At 41.7% G+C, this 26,675-nt stretch overlaps 1 protein-coding gene across 2 annotated transcripts in view; it reads left to right on the top strand.

The window, feature by feature from the left end:
* TEX2 (testis expressed 2) overlaps nucleotides 1-26,675 on the top strand; it is a 131,092-nt gene that overhangs the window by 46,264 nt on the left and 58,153 nt on the right. For both annotated transcript variants that reach the window (XM_066386412.1, XM_066386411.1), the window contains exon 2: nucleotides 3,974-5,633. In XM_066386412.1, the coding sequence (XP_066242509.1) occupies nucleotides 3,999-5,633 (1,635 nt within the window). In that variant the 5' untranslated portion in view covers nucleotides 3,974-3,998. The remainder of the gene's footprint in view (nucleotides 1-3,973; nucleotides 5,634-26,675) is intronic.

Raw genomic sequence — 26,675 nt, 5'->3', positions numbered from 1 at the left:
AGGCTTTGGTCAGTGTGGATTTGGGGGACTTCACACCTGAACCCTGGGGAAACACATTAGCGATGGTGAGTCAGAAGGCCTGCCCCAGCTTGAGCCTTGTTTCCTGACACAGGCTTTGAGACAATCTGCTCAGAGATCAGTAGGGGTCCCTTTAACCAGCAAGTCAGAGGCTTGTGTGGAGGAGGATTGGGCAAGTAGACCCCTGGTGGTCCTTTCTGGGCAGGTGCCAGCTCACTGTTCCCTGCGGCCTTGCTTGGCTGCCAGCCCACAGGCTCTTGGGTGCACTGCTGTTTTTGCTCTCTGGCCCTGGACTGGACCTGATTTTGCCTGAGACTTCTCAGGCCACCCCACCCTGAACTACAGATGGGCCTCTCCACTTTCACCTTGCTCACCAGAGGACCAGCTCATACTGTTCAGCCCCCACATTGTGCCTGTGCCCACAGTTACCTTCATGTGCAGCCACCACTACCCATGAAGTAGCTCAGAATAGCAGAGCCTTACAGATCATCCTTTATGTTATTAAGGCAATTTAAATGACACGTATTTTTCAACCTACTGAGAATTATCAAGTACCAAACTTTCTTTTTAAATTATCTCTATTTTTTTTTAAATTACCCTTGTAAAACTAGGTGACAGTTAAATGAAAAATGTGTTGCACTTGGAGTTTTTCTTCTTACTAAGCCTATAAACCTGCTGGCTTAAAGATAACAGGGAAGGATTGTCCTAGGCTGGAGGTTGTGTCTTTCTAGTTTTACAGACACTGAAAAGCTGTTGTGGTCCCCTCCTCTGGCTGCTCCCAGCTCCTAGGTCCTGGATTTAAGTTGCTTTGTCTGATGGATAGAGATCACTCCCTTCTCCTGGATCGAATGGGGACAGGGGAGCTGGAGGGTCAGGAATGAGTATGGGCACAACTCTTTTGGAAAGTTTTTATGGAAGTAACTTCTCTGAAGCATTGATGCTGTGAATGTGCAGTTTCAGGTGTCCTTGTTATGACTGGGCCCTAGAACTGCAGTTCTTCTCACTGTGAGATTATTTATAGTGATTCAGGGTCACTGTTTTCTGCTCGCCATTTACCTTTTCTATTGTCAGTAGTATCAGTTGCTAGCATTTTAAACCTGAATATTTGGCAGTAGACTTAAATGATTAAGTTCTTCAAATTAAAGAAAGAAGTAGACATCATAATGGTGGTTGTCTATTGCAGCAATATTAAACCTTTTTCATCTCATGGCAAACGAAAACTAATTACTAAACTTTGGCAGCACACCCAAAAATATATTTTTTGCTGATCTGACAAAAAAAAAAATAGGTGTAATTTTGATTCATTCACACCAGATGGCTATTGTTGTGTTGGCTGGTGCTATTTTTTTATTTGACAGTCTAAGGGAAAAGAGGTCAGTGACCCTGGACTAAATAGTGAGGTATTGTAGGTTTTAAAAATTCTTGTGGCACATTGGTTGAAAATTGCTGGTCTATGGTATATTACTTGTATAAGTGTACAGTGGTACCTTGACACACGAGTTTAATTTGTTTCATGGCCGAGCTCGTGACTCAGTTTGCTCGTGTGTCAAATTGAATTCCACATTTAAATTAATGGGAATGCAATTAATTCATTCCGGCCCCCTAAAACCACATGAAGTTTTGTTTTATATGCTTTTAAATAAGAAAATGTACTTTATAAATAACAAATACATATATACATAATATGAGAGAGTGTAAAGAAATAAACTGGTTTATGAAGTGTATTGACACTTGCATTGTTGCTTAACATCTCTGTACACTTAATGCTACATTTAATTGCAAAATTTAACTTACACACTATGTATAATATGTAACTTTATCGCTAAACCTAATTGCTATTTTTTTACTTTGCTTAATCATCATCTTCTTCATTGACTTTTGGCTTTTTTGCCACACTTTCCTTGCTTTCACTTAGAGGCCATTTCAACAAAAACCTTTCCATGGAAGTTTGTTACTTCTTCCCTTTCAGAACATTCTATAGCCCATCTAGTGGAGGGTGGTGGAAACTCATGATTCAAATATCCGTTCGTGATTTAAAGCAAAAAATCCCACAAGTGACTGCTCGTCTCTCAAATTCCTCCTGATTTAAAGTGCTCTTGTGTCAAGGCACCACTATATTATGCTGGGTTGTGAACAACCACCTGTAAATATAAATATGTAGGTCTGGAAAGGACTTGTGATTCCCCATTTTATATTTTTATTTTATTTTATTAATTAATTATTTATTTCAGTGAGAGGAGGGGAGATAGTGAGGCAGACTCCTGCATGTGCCCTGACTAGGATCCACCTGGCAACCCCGTCTTGGGCCGATGCTTGAGGACTAAGCTATTTTTAGCATTGGAGGCTGACACACTTAGACCAACCAAGCTATCCTCAGCACCCAGGGCCAATGCTCAAACCAATCGAGCCATTGCCTGTGGGAAGAGAAGAAGGAGAAAAGGGGGAGAGGGAGGGAAGGAGATGCAGATGGGCTTCACTTGTGTGCCCTGACCGGAATTGAACCCAGGACAATATACAAGGCCAATGCTGTATCCACTGAGCCACCTGCCAGGGCCTGATTCCTCATTTTGCAAGTAAGTCCCAGATTCTGAAACCCAGAGAAATCTTGGCTTTTTCGAAGTTCCACAGAGTCAGCTGGAAAAGGTGCAAGTACCAGAAGCCTTGTTTTCTGGTCCCAAGACTGCTCTTTTCACTTTCCCATGATGCCTCTCTTGTACCGGTGGTCTTCTCCCACTGCTCCCCAACACTCACCTTCTGCCCTGGAGGTAGAGAGTAGACCTAGGTGGCATGACACTATGCCCATGCTCATCTTCATGCCTTTGACCTTTCTTTCTAATCATGCCCATTCTGCTACAACCTACTCATCAGTTTAAAAGCCTGAGCAAATGTTTTACCTCCTACACTGGTCTTACCTTCTGAATCAGAATGCCTGCAGTCCACTCTTTTGACAGGGTCTCTTTCCAGATTATGGTGTTAATTTCAACCTTGTAGGGCTTGTTATTCCTGGTGCCCAGTAAATAGGCCCTAAGTAAATAAGGAGAGAGGTAATATACCAGATATCACAAGGTGAACTTGTCTTTTATTTTGTTGTCCAGCTTTTCAGATGTTTGTCTTCTCTCTAGCTGTCTCCTAAGGTCCAGCAGGGCAGAAAACATAGCTTCCTTGTCCCTCACTGTAACCCTTAGCAGAGTTCTCGGTTGGTGGGGGTTACTGCACTGATTCCTCATTCTCCTGCTCGTGAATCTTGGATTCAGTTTAAAATATAAGATTGCTTGTTCCTGAAGCCTCAGAACATAGCCATATCTTCATGGCTGGCTAAGTACTCTGGTCTTATGGCACTTACCATTTGGAGAATAAAGAAACCAACAGGTCACAGTAATTAGTTTACAGATTTCCCATTCCACTCTTAGGTACTGCTTAGTTGCAGTGACAAGGTAGTATGTGCTGGTAAGAGATAGCCAAATAATTGTTAGGATTGCTGTGAAAATTGCAGTGGAAGCAGTAACTCTCCTGGATTGCTTTTTATAGCAAGACAACTACTGGTGAAATTTTTGTTCCAAGATTGTCACAATCACTGGAATGCTGCATTCCTGTTGGACTCTTGGAGTGATGCTGGTAGCATCAATTGTGCAGGTATTTCAAGCCTTGAAATATGGAATTGCTGATAGAAATGAGCCAGTTAAGAGGGAGGACACAATTACTCAGATGTTGTGAAGTTGTATGGCATTTTTTAACGCTGGTTTGTAGTTTGCTCATAAAAGAGAATGCCTCACTGGAATGTATCTGGTGAATATTAAACCATTAAGGCTGCTCAAGTGAAAAGCAGTGGCCATCTGCCAGGTGAAAGCATCCTCGCCATTTAGAAATGAACTTCATCTGCGCTCCTGTCTGCACATGACAGTGTCTCCTGTGGAGAAACCACTTTCTGACTCTGGTTTTCTTGCTGTTTTCACAGAGCCTGAGCCCTTGTGAAGCCAGCAATGACAAGTCTGAATGGTCGCCATGCCGAAAAAATCCTTGACATGCCAAAACCATCAGCCCCCAGAGTGCACGTGCAGAGGTCCGTGTCCCGAGACACTATTGCCATCCACTTCTCGGCATCTGGGGAGGAGGAGGAGGAAGAGGAGGAGGAGTTCAGGGAATATCTGGAGGGGCTGGACGACCAGAGCATTGTAACGGGTCTTGAAGCCAAGGAAGACCTCTATCTTGAACCTCGGGGTGGCCATGACCCCGCTGGCCCTGCTGCCCGGCCCATCCTGGCAGATGGACTGTCCGAGTCCCCTGCCATTTTGCCCGTTTCCGAGAACACTGTAAAGTTGCTGGAGGCCCCTCCTCCAGCAACTCAAGGACTAGGTACAGTGCCATTGGCTCTGTCGCCAGGATCATCTTCGTCGGGTCCCTTAGCTAGCTCTCCCAGTGTGTCATCCCTTTCTGAGCAGAAAACCAGTTCTTCCTCCCCGTTGTCCTCTCCTTCCAAGTCTCCTGTCCTCTCCTCCAGTGCCTCGTCCTCTACCCTGTCCAGCTCGAAACCCTTCATGAGCCTTGTGAAGTCCCTGTCGACTGAGGTGGAGCCAAAGGAACCCCCACACCCCCCAAGGCACAGGCACTTGATGAAGACTTTAGTTAAGTCTCTGTCCACAGACACCTCCCGGCAGGAGTCAGACACTGTGTCCTATAAACCGCCTGACTCCAAGCTGAATTTACACCTGTTCAAGCAGTTTACCCAGCCACGCAACACGGGTGGAGATTCCAAAACCGCACCTTCTTCCCCGCTGACTTCTCCCTCCGATACACGCTCCTTTTTTAAAGTGCCCGAAATGGAGGCAAAAATCGAAGATACTAAGCGACGCCTTTCAGAAGTCATATATGAGCCTTTTCAGCTCCTTAGCAAAATTATAGGGGAGGAAGGTGGCAGCCATAGGCCCAAAGCCCTATCTTCAAGTGCTTCAGAACTCTCCAACCTGTCCAGCCTGAATGGCCATTTGGAAAGCAGTCACAACTACAGCATCAAGGAAGAGGAGTGTGATTCTGAGGGGGACGGGGGTGGGAGCGATCCCAGCATCCCTGCAGGGGACCACCCCAAGTCCACCGATGAGCCCCCCAAAGAGGCAGAACTGAAGAGTGCCCAGGTGAGCAGTCTAAAGGATTTAGGCCTGAAGACAAGTTCTCTAGTCCTTGAGAAATGTTCTTTGTCTGCCTTAGTGAGCAAAGAAGACGAAGAGTTCTGTGAATTGTACACTGAGGAGTTTGATTTGGAAGTGGAGGGGGAGGGGAAGGCTGATAAGTTCCTGGATCCACCTCTCAAGCCAGAGGAGCTGGAGGACGATGGTCCTGCTCTTGACAGTGACGAAGAGCTGGACTTGGCCACGCAACACTCAGAGTTACCCGTGAAGACGCTGGGCTTCTTTACACTGTGTGTCTATGCGTACCTCATCCTCCCCCTCCCCCACTACGTGAGCGGACTCTTTCTGGGAATTGGCCTGGGATTCATGACTGCGGTCTGCGTGATTTGGTTTTTTACACCACCAAGTGCTCATAAATATCCCCGATTACATAAAAACCAACAACACTGGAACACAAGATCTCTGGATATCAAAGAACCAGAAATACTGAAGGTAAGCACGCTCTCCCCAGCAGCTGGCTAGCGCACATGTTAGCTCACAGCCTTGTGTTAGACCTGACTTAATTTTTTTGGTCTATTGAGTTCATTGTCATGGGTTTCTGCATAAACAGTGTTTTTTTAAAGACTTTGAGATCTCTTCCTTCTTCATGTACCCAAGAGATTTATCTAGCAAACCTCATTCTAGCTCAGGTTTTGCTGATTCACCAAGTAGTTTTTCAAGGATCTCCGTAGCCCTAGAAAGAAAGTAGCATTTACATCCAGTTCCTATGTCAGTCTTTTCCTAAACTTTCCAGGGATTTGCTACATGATAAGAATTCATTATAGCTGACTCTTTTAGGATTAAACATTCTTTTTTTTTTTTTTTTTTTTTCTGAAGCTGGAAACGGGGAGAGACAGTCAGACAGACTCCCGCATGCGCCCGACAGGGATCCACCCGGCACGCCCACCAGGGGCGATGCTCTGCTCACCAGGGGGCGTCGCTCTCTTGCGACCAGAGCCACTCTAGCGCCTGGGGCAGAGGCCAAGGAGCCATCCCCAGCGCCCGGGCCATCTTTGCTCCAATGAAGCCTCGGCTGCGGGAGGGGAAGAGAGAGACAGAGAGGAAGGAGAGGGGGAGGGGTGGAGAAGCAGATGGGCACTTCTCCTGTGTGCCCTGGCCGGGAATCGAACCTTGGACTTCTGCACACCAGGCCGATGCTCTACCACTGAGCCAACCGGCCAGGGCCTAGGATTAAACATTCTTGAGATCTTGGAAAAAGGTTAAATAATCCCAAATGCAAGAGAAGGAAAGGAAGAAGAAAAGGCAAATTAATGTCAGCGGCTGTCCTCTTTCCTCTGCATACGATAGGCTATGGGCTGGAGAAAGAGACAGTGCGCTCCAGTGCCTGTCAGATCTCAGGGTCAGGGCCTCCTGAGGGGTACCACGAGGGTTCAGGAAGAAAAAGATTAGAACTTCCATTTTTAGTATTTGTGTGTATTTAAAGGTTTCTGCCAGTTGTGCATGTTCATAGCATATATATAGTTCTTAAGTCATAAGCATATACACTCATTTTATATGTATATGGTTTTAAAAAATTGTGGTAGAATACACAACATAAAATATACCATCTTAACCATTTTCAACTATAGTTCAGTTGTATTAAATAATTCACATTGTTGTACAACCATCACCACCATCGATCCCCGTAACTCTTTATATCTTGTAAGAGTAAAACTTTCTACCGATGAAACAATAAGTCCTCATTCTCTGCTCTCCCTAGCCCCTTGCAATCAGTTCTACCTTTTTTTTTTTTGAATACTCTTAGTACCTTGTATAAGTGGAATCATACAGTGTTTGTCATTCTGTGACTGGATTGTTTCACTGAGCATAATGTTCTCAAGGTTCATCCATGTTGTAGCATATTGCAGAATTTTCTTCCTTTTTAAGGCTGAATCATATTCTGTTTTATGTATATACTACATTCATCCGTAAATGGACACTTCTCTTGCTTCCCTGTTTAGCTATGTTTAGCTGTGCATACCGTGAACATGGTATACAAATACCTCTTTCAGACCATGCTTCCAGTTGTTTTTGGATATGTACCCAGAACTGGGATTATGGGATTATGTAATTCTATTTATAATTTTTTGAGGAACTGCCATGCTATTTTCTTTTTTTCCAGAGACAGAGAGAGAGTCAGAGAGAGGGATAGACAGGGACAGACAGACAGGAATGAAGAGATGAGAAGCATCAATCATTAGTTTTTTGTTGCGTGTTGCAACACCTTAGTTGTTCATTGATTGCTTTCTCATATATGCCTTGACTGCGGGCCTTCAGCAGACCTAGTAACCCCTTGCTGGAGCCAGTGACCTTGGGCTCAAGCTGGTGAGCTTTTGCTCAAACCAGATGAGCCCGCGCTCAAACTGGCGACCTCAGGGTCTCGAACCTGGGTCTTCTGCATCCCAGTCCGACCTCTATCCACTACACCACCGCCTGGTCAGGCTGCCATGCTATTTTCAATAACAGTTATACCATTTTAGATTCCTAACAATAATGCATACGGGTTCCAGTTTCTCTACCTTCACATTCTTACCAATGCTTGAAGTTTTTTCTGTGTTTTTGGTAGTTCAGAGCTTGTTTGATTTCTCTGTTAATAGATTTTCCTTCACTCCATTTAAATAAAAATACTCAAAAGAATACCTTCATATCTCTTTATTGCAGAACAAAATGAGGGAAAGAACTCTCAGGGTCTAAAATATTGTTTGTTTTGTTTTTTAATGCCATATATATTTTACCTTATTCAGAATAAATACATGTCAATGTTTAAAAAAACACAGGAAAGCCAAAGAGAAAATTTATTCTTGTCTGGCCTGTGGTGGTGCAGTGAACAAAGCATTGACTGGGAACGCTGAGGTCACCCGTTTGAAACCCTGGGCTAGCCTGGTCAAGGCACATATGACAAGCAATCAATGAACAACTAATGAAGCAACTACGAGTCAATACTTTTTGCTCCGCAACTCCTCTCTCTCTGTAAAATTAATAAAATAAAATATTTTTAAAAATGTATTTTTTATCACACTTATTGGGAAGGCATTATAGTTAATGATTTTGTATACTACTTTTTAAAAATTTTTCTGCATGTACAAGTTTATCTCACATGCACACTCATGTACTCTTTTTGTTTTGATTTAATATGGGATCACATATTTTGCAGTCTTTTTCTCTCACATGAATTGCAATATGTCATGACACTATTTTTAAAGAGAAGCTGGTGCTGAGTCTTGAGGTTGTGACCCACTTAAGCTTAGTATTAACGTTTGCAGTGAAGCAAAAGTGACTTATTATATATGGTTGCTAAGCTTTTTAGATAGGGTGGTGCTATAACTACCTAAATTACATGTCTTCTCAGTAAGTTATTGATAACTTTAACAAAGAAAAATGGTACTTATCTTTAACTCCAGTGCCTAATGACTGACTTTGAATTCAGTTTAAACTGGTTTGATTACTTAATTGTTCTGAGATTTTAAAATCTTAACGTTGACGCCAGTCGCTGATATATGTCAAGAATTTTTATGACCATGAAGAGGATGCCAATGGAACGGGATTTTAATGTTATGGCATAGTCTGGTTGCTTTGATCCAATCCTTGAAACAGCCCAGGCTGCAGTGATGTTGAGCACCTACCTACGGTGGGCTGAGTGTTGGGTACATTATCTTATTTAATCCTTATCATAACTGTTTTCAGTTACGGTATGTACTTATGAGGAAATGGAGGCACAGAGAGGTTAAGATACTTGTCGAAGGTCACACAGCTAGTGAGTGGTGGAGCCATACAGGACTGTTTTTTTTAAGGAAGGTGTTTTGCCCTTTTGACTTTTCCTTGTAGAGAACGAAGTACTTCAATGCTATCATGGACTGACACTTGTAATCCAAGCACATTGTTTTAGGCTTTTTATGAATATTCTTCTTGATTAATGTTTGAACAACTCTTATTGATCATTTTGGTAATTGTTTTTCATTCTTAGCCTTAATTTGTTTAGAACAGCCTCATTACTAATGAGGAAAAGTACATTTTGCCTGAGGTCTTTTGTTTGGTGTTCATGGCTATTTTTAGAAACCTGGTTAAATACATTCTTTTTTTGTTTGTTTGTTTTTCTTTTTTATTTATGAATGAGAGGAGGGAAGATAGTGAGGCAGATTCCTGTATATGTCCTGACCAGGATCCACCTGGCAACACCAGTCTTGGGCCAATGCTAGAGTACTGAGCTGGTTTTAGCACCTGAGACTCAGTGCCCAGAGCCACACTGGAACCAATCAAGCCACTAGCTGCAGGAGGGGAAGAGGGAGAGAAGGAAGGCAGGGGAAAAGATGGTTGCTTTTCCTGCCCTGACTGGGAACCGAACCCAGGATGTCCATACGTCAGGCCAACACTCTATCCACCGAGCCACTGGGCAGGGCCTAAATTCCTTATTTTTAAAAAGAACACTACTAGATTAGAAGGGCAGGTTGTGTATTGCAAGCCAAAAATTTCAAATGCAAATATTTTTTGGTCTTAATTTTACTGAATAAGAGATCATACTCTTGGGAACCATTTTTTAAAATATGATGCTTTAAAACATTTAGCAGTATTGACATTAAATTTAGGACCTAACTGTTGAAATTAGAAAAGGAAGGTATAATGAAGTCTGACTTTGAGCAGATCTGTTAATATGTTTCTAGAGTGAATCCAAAGAGCTATTTTTTTTTTAAATAGCTTAATTTGGGAGATTAGTTAGCTGTTTTGAGGAGGTTTGTGCAACTGTTTTCTACACATCTGATTCTATTTTGTTGGTGTTTATAGAGGATATAATGGTACTGTTCTTAAGGAAAAGTTTGGAACCTTTTTAACAACTTTAAAAAGACCTATATTTTAATTTTTTAGAAACTTCATTGACAAAGGATGCTATAAAAACTGCCTGTGCTCTGATGAGGCGGTAGTTCAGTGAATAGAGCGTTGGAGTGAGACACAGAGGACCCAGGTTTGAGACCCTGAGGTCACTGGCTTGAGTATGGGCTCATCTGGCTTGAGTGCAAGCTTACCAGCTTGAACGTGGGGTCGCTGGCTTAAGCATGGGATCATAGACATGACCTCATAGTTGCTGGCTTGAGCCCAAAGGTCACTGGCTTGAGCCCAAGGTCACTGGCTTGAGCAAGGGGTCACTCGCTCTACTAGTCCCCCGGTCAAGGCACATATGAGAAAGCAATCAATGAACAACTATGCTGCCACAACAAAGAATTGATGCTTCTTATCTCTCTCCCTTCCTGTCTGTCCCTATTTGTTCCTCTTTCTGACTCTCTGTCTGTCTCTGTCAAAAAGAAAAAGAAAAAAGAGCTCGGTTACAAGCATGGCCCCAGGTGGGCAGAGCATCTGCCCTAGATGGGGGTTGCTGGGTGGACCCCGGTCGGGGTGCATGTGAGGGTCTCTCTCTCTCTCACCTCCTCTCACTTAGAAAAGAAGAAAAAGAAAAGAAAAACCTTCTGAGCCATATAAGTTCTCATTAATGGGTCCAGGCAGTCCTGGCAGCCTGGACTGAGAGTCTGGTTCCTGTATTGGTTCCTGAAACAATTCAAGGAGCATTGCAGATTTCCTCAGTGTGACTTCACATGAAGAAAAGGGAGAGAAAAGTAAAGCTTTTCTGTTCTTCATCCAGGTGATTTTATTATTCCATCCACACTTCAGACATTTGTATTTTAAAATGATACTGGTGAGTATGTGGGATGGTGAGCCAAAAAAAAAAAAAAAAAAAAAAAAGAGAGAGAGAGAGAGACCAAGCAGTAGCTATGCTTAAAGACTAGTGTGTGATTGGGTAGGCCTAATGATACTCCACCCTCTCCCACTTTGAACTGCCAATCAGTAGCTATACTGTCTGGAATAGGAATAGTCATAGCTTCTGTGAGGCCAAAGAGCTGTCACAAAGTCCATAGAAGAACTTTTAGGACCTTCTTCAAGGTCTGTTTGTTCTTAGTGTTTGGGAATCCATAGCTGATGCAAAGCAACAAATAGAAAAAAGGTTGCCATAGGCATTCAACACAATGTGACTCGTGGACATGTGAAAATCAGGGGACAGGCTAAAATGTTAATAAAAGATAATATAACTTAAAGCATGCCAGTCTAGGTAAGGCACTCAAGGCAGAACCTCGTGTATGCCACAGAATCCAAGGGTATTACTATGAGCAGTACGCCCTGGGTGGTAACCATCTGGGGGTTTTATTTTCGGTGATTAGTTGGATACTCTGGGCTGACAACCCTGGGGAAGAGTATAGATTCGGGCATAGGGAGATTGGGGCATTTAGAGTCAGCACATTGCACTTACGTTTGTTTTTGCTGAACATTCTTAGGCAAGTTGGGTGTTCCTTCTCTAAGAATGTACTTGTCACTTGATGAGGAGTATTTCCAGCACACTAATGTTTCCACATGTCTATAATGAGAAGCTTCCTGAAGATTCCATAAAGTTCTTGGATTTATGTTTGAGTGTATGACTCATGCAGTTTTGAATTATATTCATGAGTAAATTCTTTATCTCAGACTTATATACCACCTGCAGAACACAGCAGTAGGGTATCAGTTTCCTGAATGATGATCTTTCCTTTTTTTAAGAGCTATCCCCTAGCAGGTTTACTAAAATTACATTTACCCCATTGCAAGACTAATAGAAACAAATTTTGGAGAACATTTTTCATGTCACATTTAGATAGTTAATAAGAGAGATAGTTTTTAAAAAAATTAGATTCCCTGTATACAGTCTTTGGTTTTGATATATAAAAGAATACTTTTGTAGGGAAAACATTACCAATTTTGAGAAGAAATTAAAACTTGTAAATTTAATCTCAATTTCATGCAGTTTTTTCTTTTAAGAAATTAGAGCGATCAAATCAAATCTTTTTTTTTTTTACAGAGACAGAGAGTGAGTCAGAGAAAGGGATAGACAGGGACAGACAGACAGGAACGGAGAGAGACGAGAAGCATCAATCATTAGTTTTTTATTGCGCGTTGCAACACCTTAGTTGTTCATTGATTGCTTTCTCATATGCGCCTTGACGGTGGGCCTTCAGCAGACCGAGTAACCCCTTGTGGAGCCAGCGACCTTGGGTTCAAGCTGGCGAGTTTTTGCTCAAACCAGATGAGCCCGCGCTCAAGCCAGCGACCTCGGGGTCTCGAACCTGGGTCCTCTGCATCCCAGTCTGATGCTCTATCCACTGCACCACCGCCTGGTCAGGCTTTCTTTTCTTTTATTTTTTTTTTTTCAAATCTTAAGGAAAAAAACAGCCTCATTAACATACAGCCAAAAGAGTCTTGGGTTGATTTTGGTTGGTCTCTTACAACCCTCAATACAGTGAGTACAAGAAATGTAAAGAGAGTAATGGCGGGGTAGGAAGCGATACCGATAAATCTCCCCCAAAACTCAACAAGATCTTCAACCAGAAACAGAAAAACCTATACTTGGAGCTTCCAGATGCTTCACAATACACCCAAAGGTATGATTGAGTGAAAAATTGGCTAAATATATAACTAAACCCCGAAGGAAATAGGGAGTAAGAAATGCTCCGCCTTCCTCACTAACCTAAACAGGGCGGCTTTCTCTGGTAACTGTGAATATAGAAACTGAGGCGGGCAAAGGGGGTGAATACATCCAGGCCGCGAAACAAACGGCCGAACCAGGCTGTGGCACGGAGATCCAAGCCGAGGAAAATCTGATCCTGTGGCAACCCGGGCAATACAAGCTAACACTCGCGCCAAACCGAAACAAAGAAAGACAAGCGGCGCGGCCATTTTACCCGGTCTCCTGGCTGGTGCGCAGTTAGTGGGCGAGAGATTTCTTCCTAGCCCCGGGAGTCAGTGCCCGTGTTGCCCCACGGAGAGGCAGGGTCAGAGGCCTTTCTGTGGGCCGAGGGCAGAGTCTCTGGGCAGCCCCAGCGCCCTGGGAAAGCCACGCACGGGAGGGAGTGAGAACTAATTCCAATGGTGGAGATTTTCCTTGCCGGAGGGTGTTTCACTCAGAGGGAAAGCGGCCGGCCTCATATCCTGGTTTGCGCGCGCAGATAAGGAGTGAGCGATTCCTCCGAGTGCCTCGGCAGTGCGCGCCAGTGTTATCGCACAGAGGGGCAGAGTCAGGGGCCTTTGTGCGGGCCAAAGCGGAATCTCGGGCCGCCCCAGCGCCTTGCAAAAGCCGCGCACGGGGACGGAGCGAGACTCAATTCCAACGCTGCAACTTTTCCCTGTGGTTGGGGGTTTCACTCAGAGCGTGAGACTGCTGGCCGGATATCCTGGTCTGCGCGCGCAGCCAGTGAGTGAGAGTTTCCTCCAAGCGCCCCGGAAGTGGGCACCCGCTTGTGTTACCGGACAGAGTGGCAGAGCCAGAGGTCTTTGAATGGCCGGAAAGCCCGCCTGATTATGCTAGCAGCTCTGACTGACTGAGCTTTACCCAGAGCCCTGTGCTGACTGGAAATAGAGTGGGGAGTTGCCAGCTCTTTGAGCCTCTTACTATCCAGGCAGAGGCAGCAGCAACCCATAGCTGGATTATCAGGCTACTAATTGAGGAAGGAAAGACTAGGAGAAAGGCTCTAGGAACACGGACTCTCTCACTGTCGGAGCCTATAAATGCTAATAGTCTAGACTGCCAACGAGACTAAAGCACAATACATGACATTGCCATAGAGACTTATCAACTGCAAACCTCCACCTGAGCGTGGCAAAGGGGCAAAACCCGGGGTACAGAGTCACCGACCAGGAAGAGGGAGAGAAAAGAAAAAGCAAGAAGATAACCTCTCAAAATCAAGAATAATCTGCAGACTTTATAACCTATCCCATTTTATTATATTTGTTCGTTTGTTTCTCTTATCTTCATTCTTGATACTTTTTTTTTCCTCCTCCAATTTGGCCGATTAACTCTCTACCGGTCTTACTCTCTCCTCTCCTTGAACTACACTACCCATAAGTGTTACATCTCCCATTATCTTTTCTCTTCTCTTCCTTTCTCTCTATGAGGGTTGCACTCCAAAACCCTTAACTCTCTCTCTCTCTCTCCTTTCTTTTTTCTTCTTTTAGTGGTTCCCTCTTTTTTTTTCTCTCTCTCTCTTTCTTTTCTCCCTCTATATTAGTTTCTTCCTTTCTCCTTTACATCTCCTCTCACTCAAACCTCAATAACAAACAAATTATCTTATCTGGGACTCAAACTTATGTTTGTGGCATTCTGGGGGGTTTTTACTTCACCTTTTTAACTTACTAGCAGTGCTCCCATCCCTGGCTCTCCATATTATCTAGTTCTTGTTCCACTAAATACAATAGTAATTTTTTAATTTGTCCCCCCATTTTTCCGTTTTCCTCTTAATCCTCTCATCATAACTCTTAGACAACCAACACCTAAAAGCAAATCATTTTATTCTTGACCCAAATTTTTTCCTTATTTGCTTTTTGTGGGTCCATACGCTCTTTTTTTTTGTTTTTCTTTCTTCTTTTTTCTTTTTTTTTTTGTTTGCCCCTTTATTACTTTTCCCCAATTCAGGCCCTCCATCACAGGCATTGTTTGTTATAATTCACAGTCCACCACAAGATTTTATCAAGAAAGAGGGGAGAGGAGAGGAGAGGAAAAAAGGAGGGGGGGAATAATTTCCTTTTTTTTTTTTTTTTTTTTTTAATTTTTATTTATTTTTTCTTTATTTCATTATTAATTTTTTTTTAAAAAAACAACTTTTTTCGATTTTTTTTTATTATTTTTTTAAACTTTTTATTCTTTATTAAATCTCATTAATACTATCAACAAAACCACCCTCAGATGCCATTAAGGAAGAGAAAATCGAATATCATGGATACAAAAGAAAGAGAGGTAACACAACTAGATGAGGAAAAATCTATGGAGAAAAAATTTAATATATTGGAAACCTTGGAGCTAAATGACAGAGAATTCAAGATAGAAATCCTAAAAATCCTCCGAGATATACAAGAAAATACAGAAAGGCAATTTAGGGAGCTCAGAAAACAACTCAATGAACACAAAGAATATATGTCCAAGGAAATTGAAACTATAAAAACAAATCAAACAGAGATGAAAAACTCAATTCACGAGCTGAAAAACGAAGTAACAAGCTTAGCTAATAGAACAGGTCAGATAGAAGAGAGGATTAGTGAAATAGAAGACAAGCAACTTGAGGCACAACAGAGAGAAGAAGAAAGAGACTCAAAAATTAAAAAAAATGAGATAGCCCTACAAGAATTATCTGACTCCATCAAAAAGAATAACATAAGAATAATAGGTATATCAGAGGGAGAAGAGAGAGAAAATGGAATGGAGAACATACTCAAACAAATAATAGATGAGAACTTCCCAAGCCTGTGGAAAGAACTAAAGCCTCAAGTTCAAGAAGCAAACAGAACTCCGAGTTTTCTTAACCCCAACAAACCTACTCCAAGGCATATCATAATGAAATTGACACAAACCAACAGCAAAGAAAAAATTCTCAAGGCAGCCAGGGAAAAGAAGAATACAACATATAAAGGAAGGCCCATTAGATTATCATCAGATTTCTCAGCAGAAACTCTACAAGCTAGAAGAGAATGGACCCCAATATTTAAAGTCCTGAAAGAGAGGAACTTTCAGCCACGAATACTATACCCATCAAAGCTATCCTTCAAATATGAAGGAGAAATAAAAACATTCACAAATACAGAAAAGATGAGGGAATTTATCATCAGAAAACCCCCACTCCAGGAATTACTAAAGGGGGTTCTCCAATCAGATACAAAGAACAAAAAAAAACAGAGCCACAAGTAAAAGCTCCAAGAAGAACACAATAAAACCAAATTTAAACTGTGACAACAACAAAAAGAAAGAGGGGGAGAAGATGGAGATTAACAGTAGCAAAGGACGATGGAGTGCAAAAGTACTCACAAAATAGTTTGCTACAATGAACAGGGTAGGGACCCTTTTCATTATTCAAAGGTAACCACCATTGAAAAAACCACCACAGAAGTACATGAGATAAAAAAGAAAGCAACAGTGGAAAGATGTATGGAATACAACCAAATAAAAACAAAAGATAGAAAAACAAAAGAGAAGGATCAAACAAGACACAAAACTAACAGAAAGCAAGATATAAAATGGCAATAGGGAACCCACAAGTATCAATAATTACACTAAATGTAAACGGATTAAACTCACCAATAAAAAGGCACAGAGTAGCAGAATGGATTAAAAAAGAAAATCCAACTGTATGCTGCCTACAGGAAACTCATCTAAGTAACAAGGATAAAAACAAATTCAAAGTGAAAGGCTGGAAAACAATACTCCAAGCAAATAACATCCAAAAAAAAGCAGGTGTAGCAATACTCATATCGGATAATGCTGACTACAAGACAGGAAAAGTACTCAGAGACAAAAATGGCCATTTCATAATGGCTAAGGGGACACTGAATCAAGAAGACATAACAATTCTTAATATATATGCACCAAACCAAGGAGCACCAAAATATATAAGACAGCTACTTATTGATCTTAAAACAAAAACTGACAAAAACACAATCATACTTGGAGACCTCAATACACCACTGACGGCTCTAGATCGGTCATCCAAACAGAGAATCAACAAAGACATAGTGGCCTTAAACAAAACACTAGAGCACCTGGATATGATAGACATCTACAGGACATTTCATCCCAAAGTGACTGAGTATACATTTTTCTCCAGTGTACATGGATCATTCTCAAGAATTGACCATATGTTGGGCCACAAAAACAACATCAGCAAATTCAGAAAAATTGAAGTTGTACCAAGCATATTTTCTGATCATAAAGCCTTGAAACTAGAATTCAACTGCAAAAAAGAGGAAAAAAATCCCACAAAAATGTGGAAACTAAACAACATACTTTTAAAAAATGAATGGGTCAAAGAAGAAATAAGTGCAGAGATCAAAAGATATATACAGACTAATGAAAATGACAATACGACATATCAGAATCTATGGGATGCAGCAAAAGCAGTGATAAGAGGGAAGTTCATATCACTTCAGGCATATATGAACAAACAAGAGAGAGCCCAAGTGAACCACTTAACTTCCCACCTTAAGGAACTAGAAAAAGAAGAACAAAGACAACCCAAAACCAGCCGAAGAAAGGAGATAATAAAAATCAGAGCAGAAATAAATGAATTAGAGAACAGAAAAACTATAGAAAAAATTAATAGAACAAGGAGCTGGTTCTTTGAAAAGATCAACAAAATTGACAAACCCTTGGCAAGACTTACCAAGGAAAAAAGAGAAAGAACTCATATAAACAAAATCCAAAATGAAAGAGGAGAAATCACCACGGACACCGTAGATATACAAAGAATTATTGTAGAATACTATGAAAAACTTTATGCCACTAAATTCAACAACCTAGAAGAAATGGATAAATTCCTAGAACAATACAACCTTCCTAGACTGAGTCAAGAAGAAGCAGAAAGCCTAAACAGACCTATCAGTAGAGAAGAAATAGAAAAAACCATTAAAAACCTCCCCAAAAATAAAAGTCCAGGCCCTGACGGCTATACCAGCGAATTTTATCAAACATTCAAAGAAGACTTGGTTCCTATTCTACTCAAAGTCTTCCAAAAAATTGAAGAAGAAGCAATACTTCCAAACACATTTTACGAAGCCAACATAACCCTCATACCAAAACCAGGCAAGGATGGCACAAAAAAAGAAAACTACAGACCAATATCTCTAATGAATACAGATGCTAAAATACTAAACAAAATACTAGCAAATCGAATACAACAACATATTAAAAAAATAATACATCATGATCAAGTGGGATTCATCCCAGAATCTCAAGGATGGTTCAACATACGTAAAACGGTTAATGTAATACACCATATCAACAAAACAAAGAACAAAAACCACATGATCTTATCAATAGACGCAGAAAAGGCTTTCGATAAAATACAACACAATTTTATGTTTAAGACTCTCAACAAAATGGGTATAGAAGGAAAATATCTCAACATGATAAAGGCCATATATGATAAACCATCAGCTAACATCATATTAAATGGCACTAAACTGAAGGCTTTCCCCCTTAAATCAGGAACAAGACAGGGTTGTCCACTCTCTCCACTCTTATTTAATGTGGTACTAGAGGTTCTAGCCAGAGCAATCAGACAAGACAAAGAAATAAAAGGCATCCATATCGGAAAAGAAGAAGTAAAGGTATCACTTTTTGCAGATGATATGATACTATACATCGAAAACCCCAAAGAATCCACAAAAAGACTACTAGAAACAATAAGCCAATACAGTAAGGTCGCAGGATACAAAATTAACATACAGAAGTCAATAGCCTTTCTATATGCCAACAATGAAACAACTGAGAAGGAACTCAAAAGAACAATCCCCTTCACGATTGCAACAAAAAAAATAAAATACTTAGGAATAAACATAACAAAGAATGTAAAGGACTTATATAACGAAAACTATAAACCATTGTTAAGGGAAATCGAAAAAGATATAATGAGATGGAAGAATATACCTTGTTCTTGGCTAGGAAGAATAAATATAATCAAGATGGTTATATTACCCAAAGCAATATACAAATTTAATGCAATTCCCATCAAACTTCCAATGACATTTTTTAAAGAAATAGAGCAAAAAATCATCAGATTTATATGGAACTATAAAAAACCCCGAATAGCCAAAGCAATCCTAAAGAAAAAGAATGAAGCTGGGGGCATTTCAATACCTGACTTCAAACTCTATTATAGGGCCACGACAATCAAAACAGCATGGTATTGGCAGAAAAATAGACACTCAGACCAATGGAACAGAATAGAAAGTCCAGAAATAAAACCACATATATATAGTCAAATAATTTTTGATAAAGGGGCCAACAACACACAATGGAGAAAAGAAAGCCTCTTCAATAAATGGTGCTGGGAAAACTGGAAAGCCACATGCAAAAGAATGAAACTGGACTACAGTCTCTCCCCCTGTACAAAAATTAACTCAAAATGGATCAAAGATCTAAACATAAGACCTGAAACAATTAAGTACATAGAAGAAGACATAGGTACTCAACTCAGGGACCTGGGTTTTAAAGAGCATTTTATGAATTTGACTCCAATGGCAAGAGAAGTGAAGGCAAAAATTAATGAATGGGACTACATCAGACTAAGAAGTTTTTGCTCAGCAAGAGAAACTGATAACAAAATAAACAGAAAGCCAACTAAATGGGAAATGATTTTTTCAAACGACGGCTCAGATAAGGGCCTAATATCCAAAATATACAAAGAACTCATAAAACTCAACAACAAACAAACAAACAATCCAATAAAAAAATGGGAAGAGGATATGAATAGACACTTCTCCCAGGAAGAAATACAAATGGCCAACAGATATATGAAAAGATGCTCATCTTCTTTAGCTATTAGAGAAATGCAAATCAAAACGGCAATGAGATACCACCTCACACCTGTTCGATTAGCTGTTATTAGTAAGTCAGGTAACAGCAAATGTTGGAGAGGCTGTGGAGAAAAAGGAACCCTCATACACTGTTGGTGGGAATGTAAAGTAGTACAACCATTATGGAAGAAAGTATGGTGGTTCCTCAAAAAACTGAAAATAGAACTACCTTATGACCCAGCAATCCCTCTACTGGGTATATATCCCAAAAACTCAGAAACATTGATACGTAAAGACACATGCAGCCCCATGTTTATTGCAGCATTGTTCACAGTGGCCAGGACATGGAAACAACCAAAAAGCCCATCAATAGATGACTGGATAAAGAAGATGTGGCACATATACACTATGGAATACTACTCAGCCATAAGAAATGATGACATCGGAACATTTACAGCAAAATGGTGGGATCTTGATAACATGATACGAAGCGAAATAAGTAAATCAGAAAAAAACAGGAACTGTATTATTCCATACGTAGGTGGGACATAATAGTGAAACTAAGAGACATTTACAAGAGAGTGGTGGTTACGGGGGGGGGAGGGGGGAATGGGAGAGGGATAGGGGGTGGGGAGGGGCACAAAGAAAACAAGATAGAAGGTGACAGAGGACAATCTGACTTTGGGTGGTGGGTATGCAACATAATTGAACTACAAGATAACCTGGACTTGTTATCTTTGAATATATGTATCCTGATTTATTGATGTCACCCCATTAAAAAAAATAAAATTATATATATAAAAAAAAAAAAAAAAAAAAAAAAAAAGAAATTCAAAAAAAAAAAAAAAAAAAAAAAAAGAAATGTAAAAACATTTCTTTCTATATTATAATTAACTGAAAATATCCTGCTCCTGTAATGGGTCACGTGAGTTTTTATGTACAACTTTTATAAACTTGGCCATTTTCTAGTGCTGCTTACAGGCAGAGAAGTTTGTCAGATGCCATGTTTCGGTGCAGGCATTCTTGCTCACAAGCAGGTATCCATGTGCTTCCTGAATTCCATAGGAACAATTGTTGAGGAGGTCAGGTGACCCCCAAACGATTTTTTAAAACTTTTGTAGGAAATTTCAAATATGCACAAAAATAAAGAGATAGTATAATGAACCTCCATACACCCAACACCGAGCTTCAATAATTGTCAATATTTTGCCAATTTCCCATTCAATTTGTTAACTTATGGCATGGCTGAACTGTAATTCTAGTTCACCAGTATATAAATATTTTTTTCCTTGGGAAAGTGCATCCTGAATTCCAGCTAGGTATTCTAGGACCATCCTTTTTTTTTTTTTTTCTTTTTCTGAAGCTGGAAACGGGGAGAGACAGTCAGACAGACTCCCGCATGCGCCCGACCGGGATCCACCCGGCACGCCCACCAGGGGGCGACGCTCTGCCCACCAGGGGACGATGCTCTGCCCCTCCGGGGCGTCGCTCTGTTGCAACCAGAGCCACTCTAGCGCCTGGGGCAGGGGCCAAGGAGCCATCCCCAGCGCCGGGCCCTTTTTGCTCCAGTGGAGCCTTGGCTGCGGGAGGGGAAGAGAGAGACAGAGAGGAAGGAGAGGGGGAGGGGTGGAGAAGCAAATGGGCGCTTCTCCTGTGTGCCCTGGCCGGGAATCGAACCCGGGACTTCTGCATGCCAGGCCGATGCTCTACCACTGAGCCAACCGGCCAGGGCCAGGACCATCCTTCTTGGCTGTGTTAGGTATCATCTATAGAGGAGAGAGGCTATGGGTGTTGTGGTTCTGAGATTTCTCATCATGTTTTTTGGAAGAGTAGGGTATTAATCATGAAAAAAAAATCAATGCTAGGTATCTTTTCATTTCTAAAATGTCTGTGAAAGTACTAAATCAATAGAAGACTATTCTTATTGTATAATAACTAATCTTTAAGGAGTATGCTATACCCCAGAAGGCTAGACGATTATAATCAAGATGGCTCCAGGGCATGTGCATATTGGCGTTGGTGTCTGGGCTTCTTTGTGAACTATGTTTCATTTTGTTGCTTATTTCAGTGGTTTCCAAAATGGATTGATGAAGACACTGTACAAGAAGAAAATATTAAAGTTTCTACTTATATATATTTTTACTATTTCTATATGAGAATGTAATAAAAGCCTTGCTAATATTTAACACATAGGTGACCATATGTTGATTGACCTTTGGCCAAAATCCTTGGAAATTAATCAACACTATTTGAAATATGAATTTACATTCATTATCATTAACAATGAGCCTCACCCTAAGACTATATATGGTGTCTGGAGGTGTCAGGTGAAGATAGTACAAAGCTATAAGAAAGGAAAAACTAAATATTAGCAAAAACGCTGTTTCATCTTTATTTCTATTTTTTACTTTATATAAAAGTTGTATTAAATTCAATTATGTACATAATTTATAAGTAAATGTATATATTATGGGTACATACTCAAAATTAAAAATTTTTTTTCTTTTCCAAGTGAGAGGAGGGGACATAAAGAGACAGACTCCAGCATGTGCCCCAACTGGGATCCACCTGGCAACTCCTGTCTAGGGCTGGTGCTCTGCCCATCTGGGACCATACTCAAAACCAAACTATTTTTAGCACCTGAGGTAGAGGCTCCACAGAGCTATTCTCAGCTCCGGGGCTCTGTGCTTGAACCAATCAAGCCATGGCTGCAGGAGGGGAAGAGAGAGAGAGAGAGAGAAGAAGGACAGGGAGGAGTGGAGAAGTAGATAGTCGCTTCTCCTATGTGCCCTGACTGGAAGTTGAACCCAGGACTTCCATACACTGAGCTAACACTCTACCACTGAGCCATCCAGCCAGCGCCAAAATTGTTAATTTTTAAAATATTATTGATTTTAGAGAGAGAGGAAGGGTTGGGGGAGAGAGAAACATCAATTTGTTGTTCCACTTATTTATGCATTCATTGGTTGATTCTTGTATGCGCCCTGACTGGGGATCAAACCTGCAACCTTGGTGTGTCAGCAGTGTACTTTATTCAACTGAGCTACCTGGCCAGGGCTTCCCATTTTTTTTTACTGTGAAGTAAAAAGTTTGGAGGCTACTAATTTATTTGCTTACCAATCTATTTATCAGCTGATAATTTTGACAATTATTAATATTAATATGGCTTAATACTTTATAATCAGACCTTGATTATGTCAGTGGTTCATTGAGATCGTGTTTTTCTTCTGTCTGATTTGAATGTTTGTTATTTCTCACCTCTGTTACTGTTTACCATTGCATTACTAGAAGCGTTCTATAGTTACCTGAATTGGGGAGATGCTGCCCTGAAGGATAGGAAAAGCTGGGATAAAGACCATTTCCTCAGGCACAAGCAGAGGTTGTGGCTTTAGCCCTGACTTAGTACTTCTAGTGGCATGGCTGTGAAGGGGACCTTGAAACAGGCAGTTGGTTGACCAAAGTCACCTTGTTAAATTTATCTAAATAATAATAATAAAAAGATTCTGCATATCTAAAAAACTCCCAGATACTGTTGATGCTGCTGGCTCACAAACCACACTTTGAGTAACATGGATGTAAAATTAAGGGTATTATCAACCCTCAATCCATAAAAGTATATGAAACATTCTGCCATATATAGAGAATATAGAATATACATAAATAAACAAACAGATTCTTGGATTGCATTTCCTGAAATGTGTCCCATGAGACATTAGGCCCATGGTTACTTCAATCACTCAGCACATATACTGCATGTCACACAGGGAATTCTGTCCCTCTCAGAGATCTGCAATCTCAGTATTGCCATGTTATAGATTCTGGGAAATCCTGTAAAAAATAAAAGTATATTTCACCCCCCTCAAAAAAAAAAAAAAAAAGAAACAGGCAGTTGGAGGATCTAAATGGTATTAATGCTGATGCTTCCCTCCCCTAATGGACATTATTTTATTATAAAGATCTTATTTATTGATTTTACAGAGGATGGGTGGGGACAAGAAGTATTTGCTTCACTCTAGCTGTTCATTGGGTTGCTTTTCATTATGTGCCTTGATGGGGTAAGCCCAGGGTTTCGAACTGGTGACCTCAGCATTCCAGGTTGGCACTCTTATCTACTGAGCCACTGCAGGTCAGGTGAACTTTGTATTTTTCTTTATTCTTTTTTTTTTTTTTTTTTTTTTTTTACAGAGACAGAGCGAGAGTCAGAGAGAGGGATAGATAGGGACAGACAGATAGGAACGCAGAGAGATGAGAAGCATCAATTATCAGATTTTCGTTGTGGCACTTTAGTTGTTCATTGATTGCTTTCTCATATGTGCCTTGACCATGGGGCTACAGCAGACTGAGTAACCCCTTGCTCAAGCTAGCAACCTTGAGTCCAAGCTGGTGAGCTTTGCTCAAACTAGATGAGCCTGCGCTCAAGCTGGTGACCTTGGGGTCTTGAACCTGGGTCCTCCGCATCCCAGTCCAACGCTCTATCCACTGCGCCACTGCCTGGTCAGGCTTTTTCTTTATTCTTAATGGTATCTTCAAGCAGTATTTATTTTGAATGTTGACTGTTCGCTTGAGGCTATTATTTAGAGTATGAATTCTCTATGTCTATAGGTCTGTTTGGGTTACATGGGAAAAACCAAATTTGAATCTAAAGTTCTGTAAAGTTTAATAGTCTGTTCTTGTCATATTCTTGAAATCTATGAACTATGCTTTGGTTTAACCAATGACTGCAGTCCTAAACCATCACATAATACATCAAAAAGGTCTGACCAGGCAGTGGCGCAGTGGATAGAATGTCGGACTGGGATGCGGAAGGACCCAGGTTCGAGACCCTGAGGTTGCCAGTTTGAGCGCGGACTCATCTGGCTTGAGCAAAAAGCTCACCAGCTTGGACCCAAGGTCGTTGGCTCGAGCAAGGGGTTACTTGGTCTGCTGAAGGCCCGCAGTCATGGCACATATGAGAAAGCAATCAATGAACAACTATGGTGTTGCCACGAAAAACTGATGATTGATGCTTCCCATCTCTCTCTGTTTCTGTCTGTCTGTCCCTATCTATCCCTCTATCTGACTCTCTCTCTGTCCCTGTAAAAAACAACAACAACAACAAAAAAACATCAAGGCCCTGGCCGGTTGGCTCAGCGGTAGAGCGTCGGCCTGGCGTGCGGGGGACCAGGGTTCGATTCCCGGCCAGGGCACATAGGAGAAGCGCCCATTTGCTTCTCCACCCCCACCCCCTCCTTCCTCTCTGTCTCTCTCTTCCCCTCCCGCAGCCAAGGCTCCATTGGAGCAAAGAGGGCCCGGGCGCTGGGGACGGCTCCTTGGCCTCTGCCCCAGGCACTAGAGTGGCTCTGGTCGCCGAAGAGCGACACCCTGGAGGGGCAGAGCATCGCCCCCTGGTGGGCAGAGCGTTGTCCCTTGTGGGCGTGCCGGGTGGATCCCGGTCGGGCGCATGCGGGAGTCTGTCTGACTGTCTCTCCCTGTTTCTAGCTTAAATAAAGAGATTAAAAAACAAACAAACAAACAAAAACATCAAAAAGGGTTTAAGCATGGCAAAAAGAAAATCCTGCTTATGTTTTAGCTTGGGAGACAAAAGAAAAGTAATCACCTTTTTGTCTCCTTTAGAGATCATTTTTGCCAGCGGCAGCCTCTCGTCCTGGCTCTGTTCTTCTGTTTAGGATTCGCACCTTCCCTGATAAGACTAGATGAAGGAATAACACAGGGACTCTGAGTGATAGGCAGCCTCAAATGACGGCACAGCCATGTGACACAGGGTGTCAGCCCAGGCATCCCAAGCTCTGAAGATAAATGCCCGTTGCTTCCCTGGACCACAGGCTGGTGTTTTCCTCTGGTCATCTCAGTATCAAGTTGACCAAGAGAGCATTGGCCTTGACCTCCTGATTGGCACTGTAACTGAAAGTAAGCACAATAATAGTCCTTCCAGACTTTATTATTTTGAAAAAAGTTAATTGTAGCTTTTAATCTTTCCTAGCATTAAATGAATCCCTTTATAGATTGCAGTTTGGACTTTCAGCCAGACGTGGCTTCTAAATCCACCAGAGAATTGAAGAGAAAACCCTGACCTTTTACAAATGGGATCATAGGACCAGTCTGTGGGCCAGACAGCTGCAGCCTGGCTGACTGTGGTCATTGTCTCTCAGTGGCATGCACTGTCTCCACTTTCCCAGTTGCAGCTTCAGAAAGAAACAAGGCTTGTCTGAGTCGCTTTAGTGTGGGATGAGAGCATCTCTGAGTTTTATAGCTGACTGTTGAAATGCGACAAGTTGCTAACTATATGCTGTATCTCTTTATATCCACTCCTATGTCTTATAACAAAATAAAGCTGGATTAACATCCTACTTGGTAAGAAATAACGAGTTAAGAATTTTTGAACAGCTGAGTGGTGGAGGGTTGAGCATTATATAAGGAACAGGGTAAAGGCCCTGGAGTAGCTGTGCTGCTCTCAAGATCTGATATTTGACTGCTTAGATCTGGAAATTCCATGTGTAGCTTCCCAGATTGGTTAAGCCCCAGAAAAAAATGAGTCGATTGATGGTATAAAAGGCAGTTAGAGCCCTGGCCAGTTGGCTCAGTGGTAGAGCATCGGCCTGGCATGCAGGAGTCCTGGGTTCAATTCCCGGCCAGGGCACACGGGAGAAGCGCCCATCTGCTTCTCTACCCCTCCCCCTCTCCTTCCTCTCTGTCTCTCTTCCCCTCCCACAGCCAAGGCTCCATTGGAGCAAAGTTGGCCTGGGCACTTAGGATGGCTCTGTGGCCTATGCTGCAGGCACTAGAATGGCTCTGGTTGCAACAGAGAAACGCCCCAGATGGGCAGAGCATCGCCCCCTGGTGGGCATCATGCCGGGTGGATCCCGGTCGGGTGCATGCGGGAGTCTGTCTGATTGCCTCCCCGTTTCCAACTTCAAAAAAATACAAAAAAAAAAAAAAAAGGCAGTTAGGGTTTGCATTGGGAAATTGCTCTCTGCAGCCTAGTTTCGGGTCAGTAGGGGTGCGTTAGGGAGACAGAATGAGAGGGACTCAAGAGTCATGCCTGGCAACATCTTGGCCTGAGCCTTCTAATGCCCAGTCTGCATCCTGGATGCCTGATTAATGGTTAAGTGGCAACCCTTGTGAGTGTCTCTAGGTTTCCTATCAAAG

The sequence above is a fragment of the Saccopteryx leptura genome, chromosome 5 (assembly GCF_036850995.1).
Source record: "Saccopteryx leptura isolate mSacLep1 chromosome 5, mSacLep1_pri_phased_curated, whole genome shotgun sequence".
Classification (NCBI taxonomy): Eukaryota; Metazoa; Chordata; class Mammalia; order Chiroptera; family Emballonuridae; genus Saccopteryx; species Saccopteryx leptura.
This window is presented reverse-complemented; position numbering and strand designations above follow the sequence as displayed.